General features: G+C 44.2%; 1 protein-coding gene across 2 annotated transcripts in view; it reads right to left on the bottom strand.

The window, feature by feature from the left end:
- Positions 1-25045, bottom strand: part of TOM1L1 (target of myb1 like 1 membrane trafficking protein) — a 1067055-nt gene that overhangs the window by 110435 nt on the left and 931575 nt on the right. For both annotated transcript variants that reach the window (XM_069654924.1, XM_069654925.1), the window contains 2 exons: positions 21823-21940; positions 13819-13900 (listed from right to left, as the gene is read on the bottom strand). In XM_069654924.1, coding sequence (XP_069511025.1) covers positions 13819-13900; positions 21823-21940 — 200 coding nt within the window. The remainder of the gene's footprint in view (positions 1-13818; positions 13901-21822; positions 21941-25045) is intronic.

The following is a 25045-nucleotide window of genomic DNA, read 5'->3' as shown; positions in this document are numbered from 1 at the left end:
CACAACAGGGCCTGTCATCTGTTCATCAAGCTGACAACAGAATTGGCACCAAATGTTATGGTTGTATAATTGTGTATTCTCAGCAGACAGCATAGCAAAACCAGACCTAGCTTATATTTATATTTTGTCAGGACACCGCACGCCATTCTTGATGATTGCCTCAGTAGCCCTGATAACCACCCAAAAAGTCAAGAAGTTACATGGTTGACCTAGGGTGTATGCAAGTAGGGGGTAGGATTAGTCACCATCAATGAGAACCCGAGGCTGTAACACAAAAAGACGCAAGTAAGTACGTGCATACAAAAAGACAGAGCCCATATATAAGAGACAAGGGCATGCACGGCAACACACCTACCTAGGTTAAGACTGGATGATGATGTTAAACCTACTTGGAGACCCAATAATCCTTTCTGGATACTGTGTGCTGTAAGGGTGCAGAAGTAGACGCGGGACACAAAGGAGGCATGCTTGTAGGCATAAACTTTTATTGAAACAAAATAAGGTGGAAAAACCTATCCCTCCTTTAAATTAAGAGAGGTTTCCCAGCCTCAAACAAAACTAAGGATGATGTCAGAACATCCGTCAAAAGTAAATAGTCCACTGTCCTATGTCCCAAACCTATTTCTGTCACTTACACTTCAAAAGAAAAACTTTCTAACAAGTTTCACCCTAACTCCAGAAGGTTCCTTCTGGATGGTTTTAGAAAGTTTGTAAATGATTGGGGAATATCCCCCTTTCCCCTGACAATCACTAGGTCTTTCTTTATAGTTCCACACAGATAGGGATGGGGGGTCCCTTCCCCAGGCCTTCCTAGGCAATTCTTTATAGTTCCAACAAGATGAAAATAATGTCTCCCTTCCCCGTGCCTCTTCCAGGCTCTCTTTCAACAGTCATAATTACATTTGGATTTTCACCAGAGGATATATCTTTCCTCCTCTGGTCTTCTCTCAACCTTTGCCAAAGGATATTTCTCTCTTCCCCTGTTCTTCTCTTGACTTTGAAAAAAGTATGTTTCTCTTTTCCGTCAGTCTTCTCCTGACCTTTGCCGATGGATGTCCCCCCATCCCTGATCTTCTCTTCTGGTTATGTTGGTCTGAGACCCCTTTCTCAAGTTTATAATGTCTCTTTACTCTCAACCTTTGCCAAAGGATATTTATCTCTTTTCCTGGTCTTCTCTTGACTTTGTCTTGTTTGTATAATTCTTCAAATTTCTTATCCTTGGGGTCGCAGACCCCCTCTTCAAGTTTATAATGTTTCTTACTCAGGCCTGATTCACTATGCTGCCAGGTATTATCATGTATGCATAATTCTCCAAACTTCTCAACATTCGGGTCCAAGACCCTTATCTCTCTTCTGGTTTCTTTGGGGTGCTCTCTCAGCCAGTATGTTTTGTTTCTTTGTTTAGTCCCACTGGGACAAGGAAGATGGTTCTGTACTTCCTCCCAACCACAGCCTCTAAGTTTTCTCAGTGCCTTCCTCAGCAACACTGGCAAGCTTCTCCAGCTTCCCCTGGGATCTTGCGGTCTGCTCTTGAGAGCTCTGCCAGACTGGTTTCTTGCCGTATGTTGGGTCTCACCAGGACCACTTGAATGGCTTCCTTCCTGCCACCAGACGTCAGGGTTTCCAGGCTTCAGGTGAGCCCTTGCTCGGTTTAGCCTTAGTGGATGGCGACTTCCTTCTCTCGGCGTCCGGGTCTGCAGCACCTCCACCCTGCCTGGCTATGCTTCCCAGCTCGATGCTCCTTTGGTGCAGGACTTGGGTTTTTATGGTGAGCCACATTTTGAAATCCAGATAGCTAGTATGTTTGTCTTGGTTCCGCATAGGTCCCTACATTGCCGTTCTCTTCTTCATGTCAGTATTTCTGGAGCCATCTACTCTCACTCTTTCCTCACTCTTCCTCATCACAGTACTGTCTATCTGATAGAAAGGATTACTATGCATAAAGTAACTAACAGAAGAAAGAGGAGACATAGAGGGTGGGGGATTGTTGGGTGAGCAATGTATGGCAGCATGGTGGTTGACATACTGTGTTCTGTCCATATATTCTTCCCTCCTTCCACATAGTACCACCCCCAGGGGGACTATAAGGTAGCGGCCTGGGGAGAAGTGATGACAACAAGGGTTTCATCACAGTGTATAGACCAGAAAACCTACGTGCTGACACAGGGTGCGATGGAACAAGTTCACAGGTGCTTGACCCGATGGCATGAGGATGATATTACAGTGCTACAGTAGACTATATACCCAGGGGGTGGTGTAGGTCGATGTCCAGGTCCTGATTTCAGTTCCCAAAACACTGGGAACTGAAATTCACTTACAAAACACTGTTTCCAAATCCAGTGTTAAGTACAATTCAACATCCAGGGAAAGTAAAGTAGTCAAGTTCTAAAATTCACACCACTAAACTGAACAGGAATTTCGAGTCTTTTAGAAAAGGTGCCAAGACCAGTGTAGTAAGATCCAGAAATAGTCCAGTATTCAGGCCAAAGGTGTGTCTTACACAAAGATCCAAAGCATGAGGTATGACTCCTAAAAGAAAGGGGGTAGCAGGGAAGGAAGGAACACACACAGAATAACACAGAGCATGGAGAATAAAGCGCAGTCCAAAACAGAGAAGACAATACAACCTGCACCAGAGCTCACGTACCGTGTTGTCGAGTGCCGCAATCCCCTTCCTGCATCCTATTAATGTGTCACTTTTGGCAAATGCAACAATGCTGCAGTGGCCCCACGTCACGTGATTTGGGTGACATTGGGCATGGAGAAGGTGCTTCTATGTGTGCTGGCATATGTAGTCCCTCCACACGGCAAGCCACCACACTGTATGTCAGTGCCCCAACCAAGTGGAATTGTGCCAAATCTGAGGTGAATCCTGGCAGCTTTTATCAACTGCCAAGAGACTGCTGGGGTGCACAATTATGATATTTTAAACCATAGGTGCATGCAGTAAAAAAGACACCTTTGTCTGTTTGATGTTTGAATATTTGGCTTCCAGCAGCTGTGTTCTGGAATGTATGTGGGACCTTTGAATCTGCCCTAGTGCCACTGCATGGCAGCTCCTGTGGATGTCAGATTGTCACAGACTAGTGTTGCATTATGATTTTTGGTTTGGAGTATTATGAGTGGGTTCTGATTAGCAGATGTCAATTTTAGAAACAGAATTACTCATATTATGTTATAATTAAAATTAATAAAGCTCAGGCCTGTACCCGTCCACAGCAAATTACATTCTGTCACAGGAAGGATGGGGGAGAAGGGGTGGTTTGAGCTGAGCTTTGAAGAAATCCACTGTTTGTCTGGCCTTGATTGTGAACAGCAGCAGGTTTCAATGTAGCAAAACATTTAGGGGCATGAAACCGTGGGGTTGAGTGCAGAGGCACAGAGGGAATGAGAGTTGACAGAGATACTGTTAACCTAGTACTGACGAGCAAGACCATTCACAGCTTTGGTGTCTTAGAGAAGGAACCTGAAAAGGGAGCGGCTGTCCATTGAGTTCCAACCAGTGAGTTGCTGGTAGGTAGAAATGGAGGATGATCTGGGTAGATTGTAGAAAGTGTGGGTAGCCAAGATGAGGACTTTTTCTAGAGGGAGAAAGGCGCAGAGAGAAATGCCAAGGAGTAGTCATGAGCATTAGTCGAATTTGCTTAGCATGAGGATGGAGATTAAAGTTATTGTAGTGTGCAGAGGAGGCAATTGATAAAAATGTATTTACTTGTTTGTCAATATGAGGTAGTAGAAAATCTGACAGAGGTTTGACTTCCTCTGTTCTTCCTTTGTACTATGGTGTCCCTCAGGACTCGGTCATAGGCCCTCTGCTCGTCTCTTCCTTCTTTATCCCTCTTGCATCCCTTATGTCATCTTTTGGGCTTTGTCATTATTTCTATTCTGACGATACACAGCTCTTTCTCACTCTCTTCGTTCTCTCCCTCTATTCACTCTACTCTTACTTCTTGTCTCCTTGCTATCCAGTATTGGATGTCATCTCATTGCCTCCAACATAACGCCTCTCAGACTGATGTTCTCTTTTTTCCTGCCACTACAGTGCCTGCTCCTTTACACCCCCTTCAAACTCACTTCCTCCTGCTTTCCTCCCCATCTCTCCCTCTGCCCGGAATCTCTGTGTTGTTCTCGACTCCTCTCTTAGATTCTCTTCAAACATCTCTGCTCTCTCCTGCTACTGCCGCTTCCAGCTTTTTCACATTTGCAAAGCTAGACCTTATCTTTCCTTTAATGCCTCCAAAATCCTTATCTTCTCTTTTGTCTTTACTCGTCTCTTCTACTGTTCTTCTCTTCTTCTTGGTCTACCTGCGACCCATATTTCTCCTCTTTGCTGTATCTATAACTCATCTATATGTCTTCTCTTCTCTCTATCCTCCCAGGACTCCATTTCCCCTGCACTTGCTTCTTTACAATGGCTTACCTATGAGTCATGCTTAGTGTTTACTTTTCTTTGCTTAATTTCAAATGCCTTCATGGGCTTGCCAGCCCCCCCAACCCCACCACCTCTCCTCCCTCATTTCCTATGCTCCTTCTCGTTACCTCTGCTCTCAATCCCTTTTTCTGCTTAGCCTTCCCTACCCCCTGTGCTAAATTTCGTTTCAGTTCTTTCTCCAAATTGGCACCTAAGCATTGGAATGTTCTTCCCCTCTCTCTCCGCTCGATCTTTTCTTTTCCACTCTTTCGCATACGACTAAAAATATTGTCTTACATGATTTGTACCGCTTTTAAAAAACGTACAGCACTTTCTTTGGCATATAGCGCTGTAATTAATTAAATTTAAAAGTGCACATTACATTTTTTTTAAATACTAGCCACTTAAATATTAACCATACTAGCATAAAAGAAATACATAACATTACCGGCTACTGTATTAATTCAAATCATGCGTCATGCAGTAAGATGTGAAAAGCAAATGGCACCGACCTTTGGAAAATACTACCATTATGCACTGGAAGATAACATCAAGTTGATTTCCACAGTTGCCCGTTGATGATCAGTACTGTATCATTAACGAGTTGCACACAGCTTTTGCAATTAAATGAACATAGGAGGTTTTTGAAGTTTAAATTAGTTTGAGGAAGACATTGCTCATAAATCAGGTGGCTGAAGGCACACTTTGTTAAGGTATTTTCGATACAGCACGTTTTGATTTATAGTGGCACAAAACAATGCCGTGTGTAATATTTTCAATCAGTCACGTCGCACACACATCTCTACTTTTAGGAAAAAACTCCACTGGCTACCCGTCAAACACTGCATAACGCATACGATGTTTACTACGACCCATAAATGCCTCAGTCTCAGCGGCCCAACCTATTTGTCATCCGTATAGGCATCAAACCTAACGTGAGGAACCTTCGCTCTTCTTCTGCGGTCACTCTCAATTATCCTAAATTAAGGACAGCCAAATTTGGAGGTACTACATTGGATGCTCAGGTTCCCCTTTTATGGAACACACTTCCAGCTGGTATACGGCAGATCCAGAGCTATACAGCGTTCGAACATGCCGTAAAGACTCACTTATTTAACCTGGAATAATCTCCTGACTCGCTTCTCCATCTGCCTCTTATGCTTGTTTGTCTTTGTCTTGTTCTTGTTCTTTGTGCGCCCTGAGGGCCACGGGCATGTTGGCGCGTTACAAAAATTAAAATAAATAAATAAATAAATAAATAAATAAATAAATAAATAAATAAATAAATATTTCAGTTCCAATTAACCCATTACCTTTCGGAAGACTGAAAAAATGCAGAAAAACACATTCCCTTTAGAATGTAAAAGGGTGTGCAAGTCTAGGGCACATAGATAAACAGTGTTTGTCTCCCTCCTTGCATGACATTTCCCTTCTCTCTCCCCTGTCCTATGCCAGTAGATTTGTTTTGTGGGTGGTGTTGGAGGTGCTTTTGAGTAATTAACTAATATTTTATAACGCGCTCAATGCCGGAGGCTAGTCTCTAAGCGTAGGACTGGGATTCTAACCTGTGTTGCTCTCCTTTGTCTTGCTTCCAAGACAATTGGCCTCATTACGAGTCTGCCAGTAAGCCTTCGGTGCTACCGGCTAGTCACTGGCAGACTCACCTTACCGTTTTTGCGGCCTGATATCCTGGTGTTACCAGGATATTACTGCCGCCAGCAAAAGCGGTAAGTTCCCATTCCATGGTGGGAACCACTAAAGCACCAGCACAGTTGTTAACGGTGCCAGTACTTCAGTGATTGCTCTGTCAGTAGGGACCTGAACTCCCGGCAGGTCGGGCCTGCTGGTAGTTCCCTGCCCCTACCGGCAGACTCAGAGTTAGCCGGTCTGGAAAAAATGCCAGAGCCGGTAGTACTGGCGCTTTTCCCTGCATTTTTTCCAGACCGGCTCATCCCTAATGACGGCCAATATCTTGCCCCTGAGCTATCCTCCCGGCCAGCAGAAAGTTTGTTTGCAGTAAGTGCAAATACCAACTCTGAAGCCCTGCATCAGGAATAGCACTATTCTCTGTCATACAAGCTACCACAGCTCCAGACAGGACTTGATAAACTGCCTCTGGAGTGAAGGTAAGGCTCTGAAAAGCCGGCTACAATGATAATCATATCAATGCATTACCCCTTGATTCATACTCACTGTTTACTGCAGGCCATTTTATAGGGGTCAGCATCATGTCTGCATATTATTCCTGATGCTTGGTGTTATATTTGGAAGGCTGATGAAGTGATTTGGAATCCCCCTAGCAATTGCCACATTGTTCAAAATGAGCTTCATGAGAGAGAAACTCAGTATCTGACTCCCAAAAATAATTTCACGTGCAAATTCTCCCCACCTGAAGAATTTAGTGCAGTTGGCTTCTGCATACAGAGCTACATCTTAATTCAATGAGGGATGTGCATGGGGAAATGGCAGGCAATGCAGAAGCTTCTTTAGCGCTTGGTCTTCTCTATTGGAGGCCAGGCACAGAACAAACTACAATGCATACAGAATATGCCCTTTACCTACCTCTTCCTGCATTGATCTGCCAGGAATAGAAACATTCGTGCAAAACAGGAGTGTTTCGATTTTTTATGTAAATTAACACCTCCTGAACAGAGGTAGAAATGTAAAACCCACATTGACAATGATGGTCCTTTTCACTGCCATTGCTCACTGGGCGTTCATGTGGGTAGCGGGCTGCTGTCACTTAAATGTGTTATTTACTTTGATACTTGTAAATCTCTCACTGGCTATGAGTGTAGCCTCATAGCACGAAGTGCCTTTTGGTAGTGCTGTACCTAACTGGGTTTCCTGTAGACTGTAATCTAACACATTATTCATTGCATACATATTGACATAGTAATTACAGCATTAGGAGACCATCCAAAGGTGTGACGAATTGGATTCTGCTCCACAGGAGTACAAGATAGAGCAAGAGTAAAATGACCCAATCAGGCCTCACTCTTCAACAAACCAAAACCCAGTGCAATCATAAAGATAAAACTGGGACAGTTAAGAGACATATCTCCTTCACCTTTTGTAGTAACATTGGCCGAGGGAAGGCTGTGCTCTTAAGAGGGGTGTGAAGGTGAACCAATAGTGACCCAAACAACAAAGTGACGCAGTCTCAAATAAAGGGAATGTCCAATCAAGGTTCTATACAAATATATATACTTTAATCAAACACACCATCTGCAATAGAACCAGTAGAAAATACTGTACAAAAACCTATCCCGAAGGAATAACAGAGAAGATGCAACAGACTGGAGAAAGTAGTACACTGAGCATAGTTCCTGGGGTCGTAGGTCAGTTACTAGCCACAAAGTAGTTGAAACCGGGAGCGCTCATGACCTATCTAGTCTCTTCAGCCTAAGGGGACCGAGGGAGCAGTCCGGGCACAACAGTAATGGAATTCAGTGCTTGGTGGGTTGATAGAGTCAGACCCGATATCGAACATTGATGCAAGCGTATCACACTCAGTTCGGTACGTTGGACCTTGTGGCCCCAAGCAGTAACCAGGCATCTAGTAGGAGCAAGGAGCATACGCGGTCGCTTGGTGTGGACAAAATAGGACCCTCAACTATGTAGATCGGGGTGATCCTAGGATGTCTTCGTAGTTGTGCCAGTCCCAGTTGGCCTTTAGCCGCTGGGAGGGGTCAATGCATGACGCTCCAGCAGTTTGAGTCGGTGGGCAACCGATGTCCGAGTGATTACCTTGGGGGCGTCGATGTGCAGGTCGATGAGGCAGCCCATTAATGGCTAGCCAGGCCGAGTAGTGGCTGTAACCCTTGGTCAGAGTCTGCATTTGACTCACCAGTGATTTGAATAGGGTCCCAGCATCGAGCAGTCGATTCAGGCCTAGCAGGTGACAGGCTTAGCTAGGACACGATGCAGCGTTGAGCTGGTTCCAAGTGCAAGCAATAGTTTAGATTGGTGGAGGAGTGCAAAAACCAGTGCCGTCACCTTCCCTGTTTTTTCAGATGCAGTGAACATGGAGCAAGCAACTGGTTTGGTGCAGGAGCTTTGGCTGGTCTAGCCCTCTGGCTGCTGGGAGGCCCACTCAGGGGGACTTGAGGACAGGATGATTCCGTTCTGGGTCTGCTCCCCCAACCTTAGGAGATTCCAGTGCAGAGTAGTAAGTCCTGGTCCACAGCAAGACGCCCTGGGAGTGGGTTGGGTACACATCTTCCTTCTGCCTTGGACAGCTCCTTCTTCACCTCAGGCTGAGGGCTTTGGAAAGTACAACTTTCCCAAAGGAAGTCCAGCGAGTTCTTCCAGAGCGAATCTGTGGATTTGAGAGGATCTGAGAGAATCTGTCAAAGAGGTATGAAACTTCTTTTAATGGCGAAAGCCCCCAGGTGATTGGCCTAAAGCCAGCCTATCACTGTGGTCAAATCCCTGCTCTCCCTTGTGATTTCACACCCAAGGTGCTTTGCTCAAGAAGCAGTGGAGAGGACAGGAAAGAGAAAGAGAGGCAGAGAGAAATAAGATGGTGGCAGTCTCCTTCTATTGACCAGAGCACCCCTGCCTATCATAACCCTGCTCTCTTCCCTTCTCGCTAAGAATAAAGGCCTTAGAGATGCAGCACCCTGGTGTAAGGCTACTCCTTTTGAATGGGTGTGCTCCTTTGATGCCTGTGCCCATTAAAACAACCTGCTGTACATCTGTCTCTGGCGGAAGGTGTTACTTGCCCTCACAAAGAGATCAAAGAAGGGGCCCGTTCCTCCAGGTTCCTGTCCTACCATTTGGTACTCTCCACCCTGCTGACCAGAACACACATCGCCTTCCACAGCAGAGCTGACTCACTGGAGTTGACACATGTGCAATATCATTTGGGATGTGGTGAACATGATCATAAGTAGCGCCATGCAAAATGCCTAAACTCAGGCATAGCTTTTTCTAGAGTTTACCCTGCCACCAGCATGGGTTACTTATTATCATCATGGTTTGGGTACAGTGGGACGTATCTTAAATGCCGTCCCTGTGCTGCAGACACTTGGCTGTTGCTGCGGCTTTAGATTGTCCAACTTGTGACCTTTGAATATGCTCTATGCCATGAATAGAGCAGGCCCTGTGGATCAGGCTAGGAGCACAAGTACACTATGATTTTGGAATGGAGTTGACGTAAGGGCAACACTGGTTGGAAGATTACCCGTTTGGAGATGGACTTGCCCGCATCATTTTATGCCTTAATACAAATCTAAAAAGCTAGTGTGTTGCACACTTGCCAGATGGCGATTCCTCACAGAAGCCTACACAGACATTTTAGAAATACGCTAAAGGCCTTATCTATGTGCAATATGTTGGGTGAGGCTGATTCTATGGCTAGTAATGGTTGCCTCAACGATTTAAAATGGTGCATAATTCTAGTAAAAACTTAGTGAGGGTGCACATTAGGATAGAGAGGTAGATGGTGATAGTCTGCATATACAGTCATTTTAAAATGAAGGCTCTGACTTTATTCACTTCTAAAAGGAAAATGATTTTAGAGGAATACAAGAAAATTGCATATGGATTACCTTGTCCTGGTTAATCAGTGCTGAATGTGGGTGCATGTGTGTCACTTCTGCCTACAGCCAGTACCTCCCACTGCATGCAGAGAGCCAAGCTATGGGATGTGAGGTGACCTGTGAACCTCACATGTTTTAGCTTCAGCTTTTTTGTGTAAGTATGCCACTTGTTTTTGTAAAATATCGTTCTGCATAGGTACCCAGCTAGCACATGTATCTGCACATTGTCCAGCCTGTTTGTAATGAGATGTGCTGGAACCAGTGGCGTAACACAAACTTTGCCCCCCCCCTGTGAGCCATACTGAGGGCCCCCCAAATCAGCAACAAATCATGGGTTGTGCCACACTCTGGGCCGGCCTAGATTACCACACTTGCGCAATACGCACAAACATGCTGCCGCAGGGGTACGCAACACAATTCAGTAGGTGAAAGATAGAAATATGCGTTTTAATGCATTATACAGCACACTGTCTGAGAAAAATTGGCTAAAAGGCCAGGGCGTTTGCAATTTTCTTTTGTAGGGTAACACCAATCTAAAACTCCAATACATGCAAGCCAGCCCAAGTGCACAGGAACATTAATACTTTAATTAATATAATGCTTTACTATTAAAAGTGCCATGCTACAATGAAAACATGTCCAACTGGTTGCACAACGTAGACTAGTCTAGACACGTAATAGCATATTACAGTAAAGCATGCCAGGCCACATTTAGACATACGTAGGCTAGTTGCACTAAAATAACAGTCAAAGCAATAACACTTATCATGGTTATATTATCACAGATGCCCAGAAAAATATACAATGCTGCAGTGAGAAATGGCTAGACTGGCAGCACGCAAATGCCAGTGTAGACAGGTAATTACACTTAGCAGGGCTGCTTTATCAGATATGCACAGTTAAAAAAAAGTCAAGCCAAACTAAGAAATTACTAGACTGGATGCACCAAAATGCCTCTCTAGACACTAATACCACATAGCAAGCCTGCTTAGCCTGGACATGGATGACCATTATGATTTATCGCACAATCCCAAGTCCAACCCACCCCCCACACATCTCATCGCCCTCCCACCCCCTGCCGCAACCCCCAAAATCAGCTGCTATGACCAGAATTACCTCCACATCCCTTGTTCTTGTCCCAGTGCTTACGTATAAGGCTCCTTGCCTCATAGGTAAGTACTGGGGTGAGGAAGAGTGGGACTAGGAGTAATGAAGATTACAGGTAACTAAGCCAGGCATTACCTCCATGTCCCTCTACCTAATCCCAGTACTTGTGTATGAGTCAAAGTGCCTCATAGACAAGTACTGGGATGAGGAGGAATAGGGCTATGAGTAATGAAGATTAGCAATAAGTAACCAAGGGATTAAACACAAGTAGTGGCGCAACATCATTGAGCTGGCTGGGCTTGAGCCCCCTCCCCCTTGACATGTTGGGCTATGTTGACATTGATCTGGCTGATCTAGAGAGCATTTGCCAGACAGAACAAGACACAGATGCTAAATGGCACCTTGGTTCCGCTGTTAACAAAGGCCCAGCAATTACTAACGTAATGCATTTCACTGTTAGTACCTGCATTCAAATGCATAATTCTTTATGCAATTTAAATCTTGATGTGGGTTTAGTACTTGTAAGCCAGGAAAGTGATTGGAAGGGTAGAGAGGGGACAGGAGACGGCTTATTCTCACAGCAGTCCATAAGTGTGTGCTTTCAGACTTAAAGGAGAGAGTTAACTGCTTGTAACATTGAAGCTGCACTAGAATAGTCTCATTGGAATGCATAAAGAATGCCCCAGACAAATAAGTTTGCCCCTCTGCCACCGCCCGTGAAGTTAGCATGCCCCCAAAATGTTGTTGCACCCCTGAGCACAGGCACACACACCATTCAACATGCACACACGCACACCGAGCCACTCGTATCATTTAAGTGTGTACCCTTTCACCATACAGGCACACCCAGGCACCTAATGGGAAGAGGGTGCCCTAAGACTTCACAAAGAAATAGTTCCTTTTTGTAGTCACTCTGCCTTCATAAAGACATTATTTCTGTTACGCTGTGACAGAAATCATTTCTTTATGAAGGCAGAGTGACTTAAAAAACAAAGAATAATTAGTCTAAGGGGGCCCCTCTCCCAGGACATGTGGTGGCGGGGGTGCGCAGGGCCCCGTTATACCAGTGGCTGGAACCTATTCATATGATAGGGAACTGATGGGAGGCAACTGTATCTTTTTCAGTGCTTTCACTGCTCTTGATCATGGCATACTTGCTCTCTGCCGCGCGCAGAGGAGGGCTGTCTTGCCCGTAAAGCTCAGGGGATGGCAGACTGAAGAGTTTCTATATTCTTTACACAGCGCGCAAGGCACTTTCTTATATTAATCATGACACGTTTTTTCGCTTGTCATTCTGCACATGCAGTGAAGCTTGCGCGCCCTTCTTAACCCAACATCAATTCTTCGTTGTTTTTCTGTTGGGGGGATTTAATGGGCCATTCAACTTGGAAATGCTTAAAAGCAAAGAACGCGTGTTGTCCTGCTCAGCCCTCTCCAGAGACGTTATTGTTTGCCAAGTCGCACATAATGAGGTTCTTACATCCACATTTATGAGCGCTGTGGAGGAAATGGGGATGACCCCAAGAAAATTGCTTCTGACCCTTAAACTCGGAGGCTGAACACCAAATTGGCGCAGCTCCGGGTAAAGCGCTGCCTAATCTGAGGTGTTGCCGTGTCTGTAGGCTCCAACAATGATACATACACTATTTGTATAGGAGGCCTTCAATACAGCGGAGTAGGACCTCTGCCCCTTAGCATACTACAAAACAGAGTATCAAAACATTGCCAGAGAAAGGGGAAGAAAAAAAGGAAAAATACTACACTTGGTCAATAACCAAGAATGTCAAACTGTTGTAAAGTAGTTCACATACATACATACTTTTGAATGATATAACAATACAGCTGGATTTTTTTGTCGTTGTTCTAAAATAAGATATTTGCTAATAATAGGAATGTGGACCCCGGATCAAGTCCTCAAAATTAAAGTGGGGGGACTCATCAACCCGGGAGGATAGCTCAGCGGCAGCGTGCGCGTCTTGGAAGCAGGATGACACGAAGCAACAACAGGTTCGATCCCCGGGTCCGCGCTTAAAAACCTCTGGGTGTTTAAGCGCATTATAAATACGCAACTAAGACAAAAAAAAAACACAATTACGCAACTAAGAAAAAACAAACAATCCCTCCATGCCTGCGTTCTGTGTGAGCGCTTTATAAATGTTAAATAAATAAATCAACAAACGAGATGTGATGTTGTCAGAAATTAGCATATTGGGGTGAAAAATGCACATTCCATCAAATTGGCTTTGCATAACCACTGCATGCCCAGGTCCTTTCATAACATAAACACACAAAACCAAGAGAGGATATTTTCTTCCATAGTGTTTTTAAAAACGTTAAAAGGTGTGCATGTTTTAAACTTCAAGAACCAATACAAATGTTTTCCCTGGAACATGCAGTACCGAAATGGGACATTGCACCTTTAATTGTTTGTTACTAGTCATCAGGTTATAGTGCATTGGTGAAGTGTCCAGCTTGCAAATCTGAGACTGTGTGTGGTTCGATCCCTGAGGTTGGCTTTAATTCCATATTTCTCGTTTTAAAAAAAGTGGGTGGACTCCGTCCATCAGTGTGTACTCTCGACTTGAGCCCTGGGACCCGTTCATGCTTTTTCTAGTCGTACTTCTGTGAAGCTCTGACAGTGAGCTGCAACAATACTCATTCGCACATCAGCTCTTTAGGAGATGTTTGCACCATGCGCATTCACAGCTATGGACAATGGATAAACAGTACGGCGAGGTCTCAGGAGTCACTTACTCAGTGCCGTTGGTCTCTGCCAAGGGATCAAACTCAATGAGTTCATAGTAGCTCGGTGGCGGTGAAGCCTCTTTCATGTTACCTGAAAGAGAAGAGCACTGGCGATAAGTAACGAGCAGGGTGGCAAGGAATGTGCTACTCTGCACATGAGAATGCACTTCTCAAAACAACTAGTTACAGTGGCCATCTTGAGCAGTCCAAGATAAACCTTGGTGCATTGCAAGTATGGAAATTGTAACTCCTGTAATATTCTTTGCCTGTGAGCCACGCATACACCATGCCCTTCTCATATACTATTGATATCTTCAAGTGGACTGGAAAAGCAGGGCCTGGATTTTCCAACATTTTTCTTTATTCATTTGTTAGTTTCGTGCAACGTCACAGGTAGACAGTAGCCATTTCTGCTAGTAGGGTTAGAGTGGGTGGGATGGGGCTGACTACTGAGGAGACTGTGGGTACAGAGTAAATGAGTAAAGTACACAGCTTTCACAGTGGGCCAGCTGGCGGCACTCCCAAGGATCAAAGTGCAAATGTAGGAGTGAATCGTTCATGTTGGCGACAAGTTCATCACTTGGAGAGTTAGTGTAGGTGCAGAGTTGAGAGTAAGCACGGGTAGGGGTGTTGCTAGGTCTGGAAAAGATCTGGGGCTACCCTAATGTCTGGACTGTCAGGACTTGGGGCTAGCTAGCCTTTTGGTTGTAGATCCTGAGATTCTATCTGGGGTACAACCAAAAGACCCAGGGCTATAACTCTCTGAACCCCCCGCCCCCTACCAATGCCTCTGAGCACGGGGCTGCTTACTCTCTTAACGAAGACCAACATATTTCTTTTATTATGGCATTGGAAAAGATAGTGGAGAACCAAAAACCTTTAAAGAAATTCCCCCTGCTTCCGCCACATGCCAGGCAACAATCATATTATTTACTGAATTTCAGGCAGCAAAAACAACCTTCTCGGAGTGTCAGTGAGCTATTCAGGGTGCAGAAGTCGCCTATCCAATCACTTTTCGGTTGCAATGTCAGTCCAGATACAGCTTGGCCGGAGCCATCGGTGTCCGATGTGGAGCACCACAAACAGATAACCTTGCCCATTGCCTCACCTGCTATTTCATGCACCTTTGCCCTGCGGATCAATCCCCTTTCAAAGAGGCTCAGCTTCGAATGGCAACCTGCACCCTTTTGCAAGGTATGTCAATGACGTGTACAATTTCTCATCCAACTGTTTGCACGTTATGCAGGTATAATGTGTGCATGTGAGAAATGATTTATTCTTCTGTGAGCAATCATAAATATATCCCAGAGAATGCCATAAAAAACACCAGAAATATTGCAAGGACAAACATGCTGTCTTGTAGCTTAAATTGAAAATGTACGGTCTGTAGTCTGCACCATGCCCAAACGGCCTAAAGAAGAAGTCTTGCTTCCCATGATCAGGGATGCTCTTTGAATTTCGCACTCAAGAACATGTTATCCTATTTTCTCTGCAGAAACCTGCACTATATCACCAAATAATACAATAGGGAGACATAGGTAGTCATTACGGGTTTGCCCTGAACTCCTGGTAGGTCAGGTCTGCTGGTACTTCACTGCCCTTATGGCAAACTCGGAGTGTGCCGATCCAGTAAAAATGTCGGCATTTTTAACAGGCTGGCACACTTCTAATGATCCCCATAGAGCTGTGCAGATATAAATCCGGAATCCAGCACAGTATCCCCATCCCAAAACGTTTATCCCGAGCTCAGGAATCTGAGCACTTTTATAGTGTTTCATACAATATCACATCAAAAAGTGAGTAAAATACAGTTAGTCTATTACATTTACAATGGACTTAATGGTACATCCGGGGGCCATGACTTTACATGAAAAGCTGCGCTCGATGCAATACTGCTCAGCCCATTCACGTGACATAAACCACCTCCTGTTGGGGACTTTCCATTACAACTGAAGACAGAAACTGTGGACTCAGGATCCACGTGATCAGTGTTCCGGTTCTCAGGAACTCTGCTTTATGATCTAATGCCGGGCGTACAGGTAGGCATACTTTCGCCTCGGATGGTGGCTTACTTCATACTCACACAGCCTTAGGGGCAATCATGTGCTTGCCAACCATTTGCCAGGCCTCTAACATGGCAAGGGCTCTGACATCACTGCCACAATGATGCCTTCCATTCAGCACCGTCTCAACCTCATGTACTTCCGTGGACCTAAAGCAAAATACATCAGCTTCCAAACATCTATTCCGTTACAGTGTCACTGGTTATTGCTTCCTTTTTAAAGCTATTTCAAAAGGTGCCACATAATTTTAAAGACACTTTAAATAGAACAGGGGTTTGCACCCTGCTGCTCTCGAGATGTTTTGGACTATGGGGTTCATTTTATGTTTGATGGTATCCCACCGGTGTGGCAAACGGACCTACCGCTACCGGCACCTGATACCTGATATGCTGGATTTACCGGCATATTACAGTTGCCGGAAATGGTAGGTAATCCCTATTCTGTAGATTGCACAGGACTCCTTGGAGGGGTGGTGGTTTGCCAGTAATATTGGCTGTTTTTGCCGGTGGGGTGCTTGAGGTAAATCAGGCCACCCCACCAACAAACTTGGAGTATGCCGGTCTGCAAACGTGTCGGTAAAAGGAATTACTGGCATGTTAATTCCGTACCAGCACACTCCGAACTCCTAAGATCCCTCATTAGTGACTCTGCTTTGTAAGGCATGGATGAGAGTTTGTATTTTAATTAATTTACATACTTGTATACGCTAAAGCACTTTGAACACAATGGGCCTCATTCCGAGTATGGCGGTAAGGGATAGCGGCCACCGGTAACGAGACCGGTGGCGGTGATCCCTTACTGCCATACTCCGAGTTCCCTTTGCGCCCTCGCCCTTAACGCCTGCTTTGAGCAGGTGTTAAAGTCGAGGGCGCAAAGGGGCCTCCAAGCCAATAACGGTGACTGTAATGAACGGTCACCGTTATTTGCATCTTCCCCATTCCCATTGAGCCCTATGGGGGCTCATTTGGGAATGGGGAAGAGCCTTGGTGAATGGGGAATTACCGCCCCGCCAACCTTGGAATGGGGCGGTAATTCCGCCATCCACCAAGGCGCTGCCGGTCCGGGTACGGCGTCAACCAAGGCGTTAATAGCGCCATTGGTTAGCGCTGTACTCGGAATGAGGCCCAATCAATGGTACAAAAAAGATGCAATTCAAATATATCAACAATTTAGTGGATAACAAGTGATCCTTAAGATCTTCACTTATTGAGAGAAGGAAGAGAGGGAATAAAGAGGAAGTGGTAGTGTGTTGCAGCGGTCATGTGCCAGGACAGGGAGCACAAGGAAATGAGATTGAGCACGAGGATGGTGTGGAGCAGATGAAAAGAATTGAGATTGTGAGCGAAGAGGACAAAATGGTGAATAGAAAGACAACAAAGATTAAAGAAAAGAAGCAGACATGCAATGAAGGAATTCGAATGCAATACTAGGAAGGATGAACAATATAGCAAGTTTCAAAGGAAAGCCAGGGTAGGAGAAATGAAATCATGAGGAGATAAAGAGATGTTCTGCTGTTAGTACTGCCTGAGGTCTGTCATCCATGCTGCTGGAAGTCAATTCCCATGTGTTACAGTTCAGCTAACATGTGCATAATAAGTAGACAGAGCCAGTGAGTAGGTGTATGGATTACGAAGAGAATCCAATTCTTTTATTAACATATAACTCTTTTCTTTTCTAGGATTTTGTTGCAAAAAGGATACGTCTTCAGGGAGTTCCTTGTGCCTTCTGTTTCATGAGCATTTAGTTCAATATTTTCAGGTAAATTCTTTTCCTTTTCTCGTTTATTGTTTCTATCCTCTTACTTATTGGTAATATTTGTTTGTCTTTCTTTCACTGTCTCGAGTTTTTTTCCTCTCTTTTCCTTTTTTAGCCTTTTTTTAGCCTCAACAGACATTTTTCTTTGTGTCTTTCTTGTCTTTGTCTTTACTATAGCGCGATATTATATCTCTTCTCTATGGAAGGACCAACATATATGAACAGGGTGGCCCACAACTCTCTAGGGCTTTTATTCTTGTGTGCCAGTAAGTCTTGTCTCAGGTATTTAGAAATTCCCTCTCCGTCTTTACTAATGCGTCTCCTCTTTAACTCTAAGCTTGTTTAGTCTTACTTCAGTTTTTACAGACAATCCGTTCAACAGTACTTTAGAGATTTTCTCGCTCTCCTGTTCTCCCACAGTATACTCATATATTGTACTTATAATATTCATATAAGGAGTTTATGTATATCTTGTGATGCGTATGCTTCCCCTTTCGTCCCTTGGCAGACAGCACCTTAGGTACTGAGAATCTTCCGAATTTCAGCCTCACTTTATAGTTCATGTTGTTACGCCTTAACCCAGTCTGTAAATTATTCCGTAAGAGGACAGATTTCTCTCCAGTTATTTGGCACTTACGGTTTCTCCCCTCACCAAGGATCGTCTGCACTCTCTTCGTTCTCCTCCCCGACAGCAAAGCCCGGCTCCTCCCCGAGACTTCTGAACAAATACAGCAGTGCCGTACTCGTCAGCGATCGTCTGCTTCTTGGGTGAGCGCTACGGTACTCCGCCTTCACTCTTCGGTCTATCAGCTGTTTTTCTGATGAGCACGACGGCGCCTCGCCTTGGTTCTTCGATCGATCAGCTGTTTTCTGACGAGCGCAACGGCGCCTGGTCTTGGCTCCGCGACCGCACAGCTGTCTTCCGCTTTAACTCTTCAACGAGCGCAACGGTGCCTCGTAAGTAAAAACGTTTACACACTAACAGGGTTCGTTTTACCCAACTTCAGGAACTTCCTTTTTATAACGATTCTCGTATACGATTCAGTTGTTCAGGGCTTCTCTCTGTGTCTCAGTACGCCCAGTTGCAACCATCACCTTCCTTCTCCTCGTCTCGAGCCCCGGTCTCCTAGGTAACCCAAACACAACACAAATGCATTAGAGGAAAGTCCCTACAGGACAGACTTCGTGGTTTCTCTTCATCTCACGATCACTATGGAGGAGATTCTGCGAGGCAGGCTCCACAATATCACACCATGACAGGCCCTGAGACCTCCTGTGTGCTACCTTGCTGTTTTTCATCCTACCATTGCTGGTGGCACCTGGACCTCATGTGAGCAGCCCAGCTACATGTGGAAGTTGCTACCAGAATCCTGCAAAATATACTACACAGTATTTCACAGGATTGTGGATTGTCTTGGTCCCAGTGGTTTTGAGTGGAAAGAGGATAGTGTAGGAGTCCAGTAAGTTTTAAACATAGAGTCATTTTGATTAAACACCTCCTTTAATCTACAAAAGGGAGTTTACGTTTGAAAGCACCGTAAATGTGTTATTACCTTGTAGCTCTAGACCATTCATTGTGTTGAATCCTATGCCAAGATAGGAGGCGCGCATTATGCTTCAACTTCTTTATTACTACTCTTCAGCGGTTTCAACAAAATAACAGAAAAACAAAGGAAAATGATCAGAACCACTAACTTCCCTTTTCGTTTTTCCATTTTTTTAAACTACATTTCCCTCTGTTCTCTGCATCTCTCTAGTCCTTGACAGTCCTAGCCCTGACCATATGTCACTTTCTGTCCATTACTCTTCCTCGTCTTTTCCTGCTCTTCAGCAAGATACGTGTACTTTTCTTATCACAGAGCGAGTGAGCATTGTTTATGTCATATTGAAGATGTGTTATCATAAATATTACATTAGTACAAGAGAAAGACTTTATTCCCATACCACTCTATGGGAGTAGGGACTTCGGAAGCACCGGCATCATTGCAAAAGGTGCCTGCGCTTCAGTGAACGGTCTGCCCACCATGGCCTCTGGGCCCGGCAGGGTCGGACCTGTTAGACACGGCTGCCCCGGCAGGCAGACTCCTAGTTTTCCGGCCCGGAAGCAAGGGTGCCAGTCCAGCACCCTTATTTCTGGACCAGCAAACTTGTAATGAGGCCAATTGACTTGAAAAGGTTTGGGGCACACTCAGTAAAATGTACGGCATATAGTCTGCACCATGCCCAAACTGCCTAAAGAAGAAGTCTTGCTTCTCATGATCAGGGATGCTCTTTGATTTTCAGACTCAAGAACATGTTATCCTATTTTCTCTGCAGAAACTTTCACTACATCACCAAATAATCCAATTGGGAGATATAGGTGGTAATTACGGGTTTACCCTGAACTCCCGGCAGGTCAGGTCTGCCGGTACTTCACTGCCCTGACCCATTAGCAATGGTGCTGGTGCTTCCGAAGTCCCCACTCCCATAGAGTCGTATGGGAATACAGTCTTTTCTTTGTACTAATGTACAGAGGCGTAGCCAGGTCTGTCTAACAAGTGGGGCCTGAAGCTAATGTAGTTGGGCCCACTGCAGTGGCATAAGCATCTATAAATGCCCACACAGTGCTGTTGAGTGGGCATTTACAGATTTTGGGTGGGCCTTGCCCGCTCAGGCCCTACCCTGTCTACGCCTCTGCTAATGTAATCTTTATGATAAGCATAATGCTCGCCTCCTGTATTGACATAGATTGAAGATTACCCCTGCATACTGCGCAGGGAGTCATGATGTTATAAAAGACAAGGAGGTGAGCATTGATATCCCACACAGTGCATGCACTGCATAGATGATAAGATGAGAATGTTTATTTATGACTTGAGGACAGTGCATTTGTGTCCACCCTAACGATGTTGTCTTGTGTGCGCCACAGGAGAAGACCAGAAGGCGGATTGAGCGAGAGAGAGTGACCCACAAAGCAGCGTATAGAGAGCGATATGATGCTGCAAGATAGCAGTGGCCCCAAGCAGTTGAAAGCCAGAGTTTGTTGGAACTTTCGTTTGGTTCAAAGTTACACCCAGTATCCGACTGGGCCATAACATTGTCTTGGGCACCAATGAAAAAGTGGCCCACAGTTGAAATGGCTATTCATTCCTTTTGTGACACTGTTTGAGTAGTACCCAAGGGGGAGTTGTTTGATAACATTTGATGCAAATTGTGCATTTTATAGAATATTAATTCAGCAACACTGGTCAAAACTTCTAGCCGTATAGAGAAGCAACTCATCAAACTGGTCCACTTTGACCCAAAAAACTGGTCCACACTGCATTTTGTGTTTTTGGTTCGGCCATGGACCTATTGCCCTATAGGGTAATCCGAGCCTGGTTACACCTATGGAACAGTTCGGAGCATCCAAAGAAGAGGAGGAATAATGGACAGGAAGTGACATATGGTCAGGGCAAGGACTGTTAAGGACTACAGAGATGCAGGACAGTAGCCCCTAGAACTGTGTGCTTTAAACAAAGAGAGACAAACTGTGTGTAAATAGAAACTCTCGAGTTCATTTGAAAGCGCACATCTACAAAATGTTAATGACTTCAGAAAGGAAAAAGGTTGACAATCTGATGAATTGCAGCTGTTATAATGGAAAAACCTCCTTGTATGTTCATTTTGTAGTGTAAATAGAGATCACACTGTCACATACATGTGAAAATCCATGTACTGCTTTAGTATTCCTGATGTTTACATAAATGCACATTTGCCCCCCCTGTTTTTGGGCTAGGGTTAGGGTTATCCTTGTCCATTTGTGTGCATGTGTACAGGAGGGCAACAGGAGGGAAATGGTGCTTGTGCCGGATTTTCTTTTTGGGAAGCTATAGCGACTAAGTGCCGGTCACATGACTGGAATCTGGGGTGACAGACTGCTGAGGGCAGCTCTCCCATGCTGGAATATCTGCGATTCACACCACATAGCCAAAGAGTTCTCTTTAGATTCTCAACAGCGTGTTCAGTTCTTCATGTTGATTATAATGTGCGATGGACTCCAAAGTGTCATGTTCGGGGCCTAGGAAAAATTCCACTTCGTCATATAAAATATATCTTTGATTGCTCCTCAAGTGGTTGATGGATTGTCTTGATTTACATTTCAAGAGGATATATGTGCCCACCAAATGGCAGCAGCACGCACTGCGTATGAAGGCTGACAGTTTCATGGTTTTACCTGCACTGCTTGCTGGCTGCTCTTCTGATTTCGGTTTTGCTTCTAAGGCAATGCTGACAGGTTCAAGTGTTCTCAGCAATGGTGGAGGCTCCTGGACTGACTGTAAAGCTGAACATCTCTGGAGGGGAAAACATAGCTCTGATCAATACATTCAAGTTAAAAAGAATTACATTGTTTAAAAAAAATTACATTTCAATCAGTTTATTATATTTTAAACGTTCTTGTATTGAAAAATAAACAGAAAAGCATTCTAATGTACAAAGTGAGTGCGTGATTAAACAATATTTGCACTGGAGCAAATGAGGAGACACCCATGAAAATCAGTGAATTGCCCCTGCTATCTTTTTTGAGATGCTCACGTGCAAATGTGATTCCCAAGGATTTTGCTCAAGGGCATCTCACAGTCGTTACGGGTAACTCTGGGTTTTTAGTTTCAGCCTTTTGAATTAGGCATAAGGAAGCAGGTGCAGGTCGGAGATTCTCATGAGCTTTTACTTTCTACATTACCTGTGTTTCCAGCGGCTGCACTGTGAAAGTTGTTGGTGTAAATTGTAGACCAGGTTTCCCATAACCATTGAGGCAGAGACTATTGGCCCAGTGAGCCCTTTGGACTGCTCACCTCCCGTTTATCTGCAGTGCTAAACACTGAAGCAGCGCTTTCATTTTGTGAATTACCTGTTTTTCCAGCGGATGTACTGTGAAAGGTGCTGGTGTTTATTGTAGACTATGTGTCCCACAACCATTGAGGCAGTGACTGTTGGGCTGGTCAGCCCTTGGAAATGCTCTCCTCCTGTTTATCTGCAGTGCTAATTGCTGAAGCGGTGCTTTAGCGTGTGGCAGTGACGCGTGCATCGCAGTCACGCCGTCAGCAAGCGGCCGTTTGACAAGGATGGATACTCCACTGGATCTGGATAGCCCTACGACAGGTGATGAAACATCAGACGCTTCAGTGAAAACAGCTTCGGATAAAGCCTGTGAGTATGATCGTAGGCAACCTAGACAATGTCCTCGTAAACTGATTAAAGTAACTTAGTTTAACTACATCAGCAAAAACTACTGCCAAAATCACTAACTGCTTCCAGACTAAAGATGATCACCAAGGGCTGAGTATTAGTTCCAATTTAGCTTGTTTGTGTAGCAAACTAACAGAATACATTGTCCAATCCATATGTTTCCTTGACGAAAGTCAATCAATAGTTAATACCAAATCACCTATTGATATACGCACAACCACTAAATTAAAAACTGGAATCAAAGAAATAACATCATCTGATATTTTGATAAGCAAACAAGTTCATAACGCCGCCGAAATCAAAAGCCCCTCTGTCCCTCCACGAAATATAGGTAGAAAATATTGACATTCACCATCAAATTGTTAACTCGCAGCACAAAAGCCTATTACTTCCACTTCAGCTGTTTCCATCAAATTCTATCTTCAACCAGGACAAGTTATCGGAGGGACATGGACCACTCCACAATCTCCACACTCTTACTAGTTCTAATACTTTGAGAATTGGCTCAACGGTGTGTAAGAGCCTTTCCTCTACGATGCAAATTCAAGGTCTTGAGCGACTGCTGACGATGCTGGTAAATAAATGTGAAGGTCTAGAATGCACGGCAGCCAGTCACACTACATTCTTAAATACCATTTTAGAGCTTCTGTTAACGCCTAAGCCCCTTTCCAATGTTGCATGTAATCTAAACATCTCTGTGATTGAGGTGGCTGGTTGCCCGGCTTTGGTTGTTAACACCACTAAAGAGGCCAATTATATTGCCAAAGTTGGGTGTGAGACTAACGAGCCGACTGACGATCCTTTAAGCTCCCACAGAGAAACACCATTACTTGAAAAAATAAAAAAAGGCAAGAACAAAAACAAAGGCGTAAAGTCTCTTAATAATCAAATAATTACTAAAATTAACCATAGACATGACAAGTAACTTGATTTCTCATGATCTGGGCAGGTACAATATCACCAATCACGTGAATCAGGACACAAAAATGGATTTAGAGTGTCAAATAAGGCAAAATAATAATAGAAGTAGAAGAAAGACTGTTAGAAGCAACAATCTGAGTGCACCGATTGCTGCCAAACAGGAAACAGTAGTAGCCTTAGCTATAAAGAAATTAATACATTGCCTACTTCTGACATTTGGAAATATCTGTACAAAACGCTAATAGACAATTTAGACTCCCCATTACCTGAAAACTCGAGACAACATACTGGTACGTTGGCACTTGATGGAAATAAAACCATTGATAGTATAGCTCAGCGTTTTTAATGAGGAAGCCGAGGATGATGGAAGTAAAGAATTGGGCCCGAAGACTTACTTACAGTCCCCTGGCCTTCAGGTCATGAAGGCGACTGTTACTACTACAGAGAACAGATACGTGAACTTTTCCATCCTTGCTAGTATCGCCAACTTGCATACTGAGAAAACAAAGTATGAACTTCAAATTCGAAGCCTTTTTTGTTTGACTGCACAGCAATATCTCAATCGTTCTGCCATCTTGCAACGGTTTCACAGCTATCATACCTTTGCATAGTATTGCTGTCAATAATTATATTTCAATAGTAGAACACATAAAGGATTCTCACTATTCTATTTTTATTGATCATTTTTACTCGTTTTCGTCCTTAGAATATGTATTATCTCACAACCTAGAATGCTGTAAAAAGGGTGATTGTCCGATTATTGAAACTCCTGCTGATAGGCAGAAAGAGAAAACGTATCTCTCAGTTGAATCAAAAGAACTGTCCAAAACACATTCTGTGGATAGCACACATCCTAGATATGAGGCATCAAGGCGTTCTGTACAACAAGGCAGGGAAAAGCTGGAACAGCTATCAACTTGGACAAGCATGGCAATAGGAGAATTGATGCCAGGCACTTCTAATTAATGGTCCAAAAGGGAGGCCTTGTCATTAGTGTGTGTGATTACATCACTATTACAGCCTCTGCAATCAGCTCAGACTGTGTTCTGGCTGGTGTACTAAGATGGTAGGAACCGGCTGGCTCACATCAGACACTTTTAGTGATTCATGTATATGATTCCCCTAACAATTTCAATAATTACGTGAACATTAGGACCGTGGGAAAACTACTTAAGCAGTATCATCAAACACCAACATCAACATGCAGCGATTTAAATGGCGGAATATCTGCAAATCATGATTTTAATGGCAATGATGATATCTTATCCGATGCTAGCGGACATAACTAG

The sequence above is a fragment of the Ambystoma mexicanum genome, chromosome 3q (genome assembly GCF_040938575.1).
Source record: "Ambystoma mexicanum isolate Mex_15411 chromosome 3q, UKY_AmexF1_1, whole genome shotgun sequence".
Classification (NCBI taxonomy): Eukaryota; Metazoa; Chordata; class Amphibia; order Caudata; family Ambystomatidae; genus Ambystoma; species Ambystoma mexicanum.
The sequence above is the reverse complement of the archived record's forward strand: the minus strand, read 5'-3'. Positions and strand labels throughout refer to the sequence as shown.